Source organism: Callionymus lyra, chromosome 10, assembly GCF_982586985.1.
Source record: "Callionymus lyra chromosome 10, fCalLyr1.hap1.1, whole genome shotgun sequence".
In the NCBI taxonomy this organism is placed as follows: Eukaryota; Metazoa; Chordata; class Actinopteri; order Syngnathiformes; family Callionymidae; genus Callionymus; species Callionymus lyra.
Window position 1 is genome coordinate 18,235,288 of NC_141827.1, and position 8,004 is coordinate 18,243,291.

Below are 8,004 nucleotides of genomic sequence, written 5' to 3' on the forward strand. Positions count from 1 at the left end.
ATTATTTATAAATGTCATTACACGAAGACCGTAAAAAGTGCCGACATAAGCAGATACAGTCACGTGACTTCTGTGGAATGACGTGAACTTCTGCAGTAGGAATGCTCTCGGAAATTCTTGCGAAAACCAATATGTAGTAAGAACTAATTTGTACGTTTTGATTGCTAATTTGAAAGGTTTTTTTTTACTGTTGCTTTACTTTACTTTTGTAAAACTACCATCTTCTGACCATACATCTGTAAATGAGTAGGTTGTATTTTTAAGTTAAATTAATACAAATTGAAATTCAAAATATTCCCTAAACGTTCTGAGAACTGAAATAAATATTCTAATTTTCAACTTATCTTACAATGCTTTTATTATACTGTGAAGCTCAGTACATATCTTTGCGCTTGATGGATCTACTGACTCCTTTAAGAAACATCTTAAGACGTTTTTATTTGTTCAAGCTTTTCCTTGATTTTATGGAACTCCTTTTGTGTTATCAGTTTTATCTTGACCTTTAAAGTATATACTTTATTGAATATTGTTTTGATTGTTTAAGCGCTTTGTGACCCTGGTCTGGAAAAGCGCTATACAAAAGAAAATTACTTGCATGTTATATTTTAAATTACCCGGATATTCCCCAACATACGACCCTCATAAAATAAACAAAGCAGCGAAATCGAGACAGTTTTCATAAGTTTTATTTTCAAAATTATGTGCAATGTGAATTTCACAGTTGAGCTCAACCATAACTATAACCTGCACACCCCCCAAGAAAATGAAAAACAAAATTGCAAAGTAAATAAAAGACACAAAAAGAAGGTGAGGAACGAGCGTTTGTTCTATAACATGACTGGTGTTATTTAGCTTGTAACTCGTAATGCTTAGGCCTGTGAGAAAGTCAATACTATCCTAGAGAAAATATAATCACTCGACGTAGCAGGATTGCTCTATCTAAATAAATGACAGGAAAAAAAAGAAAAGAATCACATCTATTATTCAAGTAATAAAAGAAAAAATGAACTGTGCAAGTACAGCAAACCTATAGTACAGTATGTTACACAAACATTAAATACAGTACTGTGTGTTTCAGTAGAATCCTGAGTTCTCTGCTGCAGACTGTTATCTGACCCCCCCTCTCACCCCTTGATTGACGAGTGTTTATCAGGTCACTGTCCGGTTAAAAACCTCAGCTGGATCTTCAGTTCAAGAGTATGTGGACACGTGCAGTTTGTGGACTACAAACTGAAAAGCTTTAGTGCAAAGATGACGCCCGCTGCGAGGAGGCGGGCGGCGCCGGGAAGGTCACGTGAGGCCGCGGCGAGTGCTGCCGTCCACACGAGATTGTCGGGAAATAAGAGGGGAAAAGCAGCACCGTTGGTCGGCATATGTCCCGGCGCCGCTCGGGTGCTTGGTAGAAGTGAAAGTGTGGGTGGTTGAGCGTTAAGACATGTTTCACGCTACAGCACCGATTTGAAAACACAAGTCTGGGTGAACAGGAAAATGAAAAAAAAAACATTAAAAATCACTCGAGTTTGAAATGAGGTAAAAGTTACGACATGTAACACGCTGCAGTGACGGAGGATAGTGATTGCACAATGACATTTTAGATTCAATTTTTTTTTTAACCAGTTGCTCATTTGACACGCTGACCGGATCGGCAACAAACACACAACCACGTATCGTAGATTCCACCAGCGGGGCGACAATATGACGCAGCCGTTTTGGAATTATTGCTACCACAACTCAGCTGGAACCCGCCAATCCTTTTTGCAAATATTTGACTTTACCACGGACTTCATCAGTCCACCCAGAGCTGAAATGTCCCTTTTTTTGTCCCGATCAATGATTTGTGAGGTAAAACTTGTTAGTTGGTCTCGACTTCCTTAGTTAGAGTTGCCGCACGCTTGCATGTCTCCAATGTGGAGAACTAAACCCAACATTTCACTGAAGTTGTCTGCGCATGTAACACGAATGGACTCAGAGCAGGGGTGTCTGACACCTCTTCCCCTCCCCCCGACTTTAAAATAGCTCGAAGACACACACAGTGCATTTGTTTGACACTTGTGCAGAAGGAGCGGCAACTTAAAAAAAAGCATCACACAAGCAAAAAATGTATACAAAAAGAAATTCACTTGCACTCCCCAAATAAAAACAAGCTGCTGCAGAGAACTTCAATTTGGCCGACAACCTCTGATGATTCCTCGTGTTACCCGTATGAATATATCGTTTATATACGCATTTCATATATAGATTTGACTTTTATGCTGACATGCAGCTTCCATATCTGCCGAGAGGGCGCTCGCACACATGCAAAATGTTTGTAAGAATCAAGCGACGTATGTCAACAGCATGGCTCGACAAAAAGAAAAATAGTATAATTGCACTTATGATTCACTGAAGGGTATTGTCAGGCAAGCATCAGTGTGTGTCCAAAGAAAATACTGCAATCTTTCCAAGCACCCCTGTTTTTGATCGTGTTGAACTTAAGACTTTACCACTAAAACGCTCCTTGTGGTGGTAACACAAGGCAACCCACCAGGCACATAGCATCAAAGAACCTTCTGGAGACACTGTGGGTAGAGTTTGGCCACCACACATTCAAAATGGCGCCCTAAATCCCAAAGGCGGTCCGGCGTCTCGTACACTTTGGTCCATATGTCCGCGTCGTCGTCGTACTGGTATAGAGAGTTCTTGCGGCTGGTGCGGAACACGTGCTCCTCCACCATCACCTGCGTGGCCCGGACGAAGAGGTGCAGCTTGCCCTGCAGCAGCATGGCCTTGATGTACGGGCTGGTGGCCTGGTCGAAGGGCAGGTCTCGCTTGCGGTTCCACGTGTTCCTCTCGATGTCATAGACCTCCACGGTGAATGTGCGCTGGTGGTTCCTGCATATGCCGGCGATGTAATAAATGCAGTTCCTGTGCAGGGCGGCCAGACCTTGGCTGCGAGGGATGCTCATGGGGGCCAGGTGGCTCCAATAGTCTTTACGGGGGTCGTAGCAGAAGAAATATTCACCTGTGAACAACAAGAAAATGTAAAGTGCGGAAAATGACAAGACGTTTTTCATTGATTCCATGACTTTGACCAAATTTGCCCTTAGTTGTAAGTAATTACATCAAATATTGACAGTGAAACATCCCTGTACTAAACTAAATAATGCAAACTTTTTAAAACCAGTAAAAAAGTTTTTTTGTTGCAGATATTGTTGTGATTTCACACCAAGATATCATACTCTCATGCATCTGCAGAACCACAGTTGAAGCGCCATTTTGTAAACCCTACGCCAATCTTTAACAAGCCATCGCGGTTCATAACTCGTACCTTGGAGAACGTAGATTCTTTCTTTGTACTCCACCGCACTGTGGAACTCCATGGCCACGGGCATTGGACTGACTGCTGTCCAACAGTTGTCCCTTGCGTCGTAACACTCCACCGACTTTAACGCGTTGCGCCCGTCGCCCTCGTACACTCGTCCTCCGAGTGCATAAAGCTTCCCGCAGCAGTGGACCAGTCGGCAGCCTATCCTGGCTCTGAGTAAAGGAGCGCGAGGCAGCCATCGGTTCCCTGCGTGTTCGTACTGCCAGAAGTCACTCTCGGCGCGGTGGTCTATGGAGACCTCGCTATTGCTCGGTCGGTACCCGCCCGCTATGAAGATGTCGTTCTCGGTCGAGACCAAGATGCCGACCTCTCTGAGGTCGCTGGGGGGTTTACACAGCTTGAACACCCTTCCTGTGGCGGTGTCGATACAAGGCACGGTCTGCTTCTTCCCTGAGTGTTTGTGAGCGGCATCGAAGCAGAGGACCATCTCTGAGGCGGTCATTCCCAGACGCTGTGGGCACCCGTTGGTGCCGGTGAGGCGGGATTTGACTTCAGCAGGGCTTTGAGACAGGGACAGAGCGCAGGCGACGGTGGCGGGTATGCGGCTGAGAAAACCGTCATCCAGCAAAGGCAGACGGATGCATTGGTAGAAGACCTCAGCCAGGTGGACCTGACGACTGGGCGGATCGTGCTCCAACCATCGGATGATGCTCTCGTAGACGTGTTCCTCCTTTTCCACGTTAAGGTCATCGTTATTCAAAATGCTGACCAGCTGTTCCTTGGTCATCTGGAGGAACTCCTGCTCCTGGGAAACACACAGGAACTGCGACAAAGATGCACAAAAAACGGTTAGAATTAAGATGTTAACAAGCATAAATAAATCATTGACATGGACTACATTAAACATACTTTGAATACTTTTGAGTTATGTTCTTCGGCTGCTTTTCAGATTTTGTGTCAATAATGGTCATTAACATAGTGTTCATGCTTTTAACTCCAAAAACAGCCATTATCTTTACCATGATTGACCTGGTTCAAGTTTAATATTTTATTTTCTTCATCACCTTTTTAATGATGTAGACTTCAAGTGAAATCTAATTTTTCTAACTCGACACGAGGATCAGCATGTCTTAACTAACCTTCTTGCGCGTGTATTCCTGGGATCTCTCTCTCAGCTCCTGGTGCCCGTAGGCATCTGCAAACATGTAGACCCCTATACAGTTCTGCGGGTCAAGTCGGCTGATCATGAATTGTGCACACTGGTCTTGCAGGGCGGGGATCTGGAAAATGCTGGCTGCCGTGAACAAGGCCTGGACATTGGATTCTGAGAGAGTGACCCTGGATGTGTAAGCATAGTCGAGGACGAGGTGCATGGATTCAGATTCAACCCCGACTATTCGGACTTCCCGCTGATTGCTTTCTGTAAGGCCGCTGGTGAACATGGACCTGAAGATCAAGAAAAATATAAAAATATAAGCAACCATGTATAAAAAATAAAAACATACTGTAAAAAAAACAGAAGTTTAAAAGACCTAAAGTAGGGGCTGATGGCAGCAAGGACGTTTCGGTGGCATGAAAACGTTTTGCCGTGGTCCACTTCTACGACAATGTCTGTGAGCTGTGCTTCATCGTACAAGGCTTTGAGCTGCTGAAGGAGGTTACAGGCGTGAACGGCATCTACCCCGTTATAGTTGGTGCTTGGAGGTGTCCCATTTTGAACTTGTAACAGCTTCCCAACCTCTGCAGGGACAAGGACCGAAAAGAAGATCAGCGTGAGAAAACAATCACATTGAGTCACAATAAAGAAAAAATAACAATTCCAAGTGGTTCACGTTGAAAAAATAACACATCAACAACATAAATAATATTAGACCATCTTGTTGCAGAAAAAACAGATTCATGAACGTATTCTTTTCATTTTTATCCGAATGTTGGTCCGTTAACACATAGACGTAACACCAAACTAGTCCTCGGTGCAAAAGGGTTGGTTACCACCGATTTAAAAATACATAATAGAGTTTTGTAGAAAGAAAAATATTTAAAGACAATTCATAATATCCCATCATGATGATTGTACATGCCAAACATTCAAAAAATACTTTAATCGCAACAGTTATGTGAGAATTAAGTTGGAAAACAAAGCAATAACAAAGACAAAAACAACTTTTCAAAACGAATCTACCCGTATTCAACATGTGGAAAAACAGGTTGGTTTACAAAGTACCTGGAAGTACTACACAACTTTAAACCTCATATTAAATCACGCTGAACATCAAGTAGTTTTACTATACAAAACAAGTGTTATTTGCTAAATGATGAAGCTAGTTACCTCGTGTTGAGCTACGGTCGTGTTTCATGACAGCACAAAGGCTGGTGTCTTCAACAACAATTCTACTTTTAGCAGATGGAAGCTAAATCTCTAAATTACATTAAATAACAACCTGATTTTAAGCTTGTGCACAGATGCTCTGTTCCAACAGCCGATATAAGCGGGTTGACAAGGACGCTAAACTTTTAGCACAACAGCAGGCTAATGTTAGCAACCCTTTTAAAAAACATTATATAGACAGAAGCGGCTATAAAAAAAAGCTTATTTGAGCAGATAAACTTGTTTGGAGGAGAAACATGGACGACTCTCTGTGGTGAATTCAACCCACGCGTCGTTATTTCAGCGACTATAACGACAACTTGTCCCACCTTTGTCTCTTGTCACAAACAAGTGTTTACACAATCAGCTGAGGTAGTAGCACAAGCTAACCGGCTAACGCTAGCTCGAACAGCAAAGCAAAGACTTTCAGGAGTCGTTTGTAACGCAACACGCCGCGATTCTTCACCGAGGAGACCGACACTATACTCTACCAACACACACGCACAAAGTTTATAAACTTTACAGGCGATATTACGAGCACGATTAGCAGGCGAAAAGAGAATTGTCGCTAACCTCCACTGGCAGCCATTCTCTCCAGTCTGTCTCGGGGCAGACCGTGATACGTCATGAGCACACGCAGACGGGAGCCCCGGAAACAAGATCAGCCAATCAGCGGCCGAGCACCGGCACAGCGGCCAATCACATCACACTCATGTAAAATGTGCTCAAGAGTTTGAGTTTATTATCACATTTTAACTTTTTATTTGTAAACGCTGAAGACGGATTATGCTGCAGTTATTAGTTCCAAAAGATGATAGGCGTACCAACGTATTTTATTTTAAATAACTGTGCAATATTTTCTATGTAGAAGTTATTTTAATATGAATTAAAGGTTATATTTATAATAATAACAATACATCTACTCATGTAAGTAAGTAAGTAAGTAATTTTTATTTGTATAGCGCTTTTCCAGACCAGGGTCACAAAGCGCTTAAACAATCAAAACAATATTCAATAAAGTATAAACTTTAAAGATCAAGATAAAACTGATATCCTGACCCTTTTTTTAGTTCATTGCATCAATCAATTCCACTTTGATCAATAATATAGTTTGGGAAAGAAAGGGACGACCGGACTTACTTATTGGTCCCAAAAAATAGGCATCACTCAATCATCTTTTCCAAATGTTTTTATAATATAATAATATAATATGCCGAAAATTATTCCACTGATTTATTTATTAAAAGTTTAAATACATCCTGTGATTTACTTCCTCAATCCATCGTCAATTTCCATACTATTTTTTCAGATGACAACTTTCTGTCTAAGTTATATCAAATAAAAAAACAATTCAGCGGTTGGTTTATTGACATTCTTTGCTTGTGTCAGCATCTGATATTGAACCGTTTAAATCCCAGGTTTAACAAACCTGCCACAGCAGTGAGGCTTGGTTTCGGTAATTACAATTGAATTAGGTGGATTGATTTGATAAGTGTTGTCAGCATAATTGAATCATTTGTTGTATCGTTGCTTAAGTAATTAAAAAGAAATCAATCAACACTTGAGTAGAAGTTGTGAGAGGCAAGTCCTTCAACTGTCATCCTCTAGTCACAACTTCATGTCACCATGGTTACCACTGGTTCTCTACCGCCACTCAATCTCCAATATTTTAGATCCATCGCTGTCCCAAACTATTTGTCCTAACTTTGTCTCTAAACTTCTCAACTTGATCCGTCCCTCTGATGTACTCATTTATTGTTTTTTTTCTCGTTCACTCCCAATGACAACCTCAGTATCTTCATCTTCCTGACTTTAAATCATGTGTCAAGTTTTTTTATATGTTACCATCAGTTGGATCGCAATAAAAATCAAAAGATCCACGGTGGAGGACAACACACTCTCCCTTAATCCATCCATTTTCTGCCGCTTAATGCCTTATCGGCGACGCTTCCCAGTTCAAGGGCGAGATGCAGAGGAAACCCTGGACAGGACGCCAGTTTGTTGCAGGGCACACAAAGACATACAACCATTCACACACACACTCATACCCACAGACAATTTACCAAAGTTCCCAATCAATATCTGTATGTGGGAGGAAACCGGAGTGTCCATAGTAAACCCAGGCAACAAGGGGTGAAGATACAAACTCCACAGGTCACAAGTTGCCCCCTTTCTGGACCTGGAAGTGATCCAGCAACCTTTTTGCTGTGAGGCGATGGCCAGTTTTTTAAATGCAGTTTTTGGCATCTAATCTATAAGTTTCAATATTTGTTATCTCATAACCTTTTGTTGGAGACTCTGATTGAGCTCCACACCCTTGAATTAAAGCACC

General features: G+C 42.0%; 1 protein-coding gene across 1 annotated transcript; it reads right to left on the reverse strand.

Annotated features, from left to right (window-relative positions):
* Positions 1–670: 670 nt before the first annotated feature.
* On the reverse strand, positions 671–6,318 carry kbtbd8 (kelch repeat and BTB (POZ) domain containing 8). The gene is made up of 5 exons (XM_087801199.1): positions 6,246–6,318; positions 4,837–5,044; positions 4,444–4,750; positions 3,308–4,127; positions 671–3,001 (listed from the first exon to the last, which is right to left on the reverse strand). Exons 1-5 carry the CDS (start codon positions 6,298–6,300, stop codon positions 2,538–2,540), a joined length of 1,854 nt encoding a protein of 617 aa, XP_087657325.1. The 5' UTR covers positions 6,301–6,318; the 3' UTR covers positions 671–2,537.
* Positions 6,319–8,004: the final 1,686 nt, after the last annotated feature.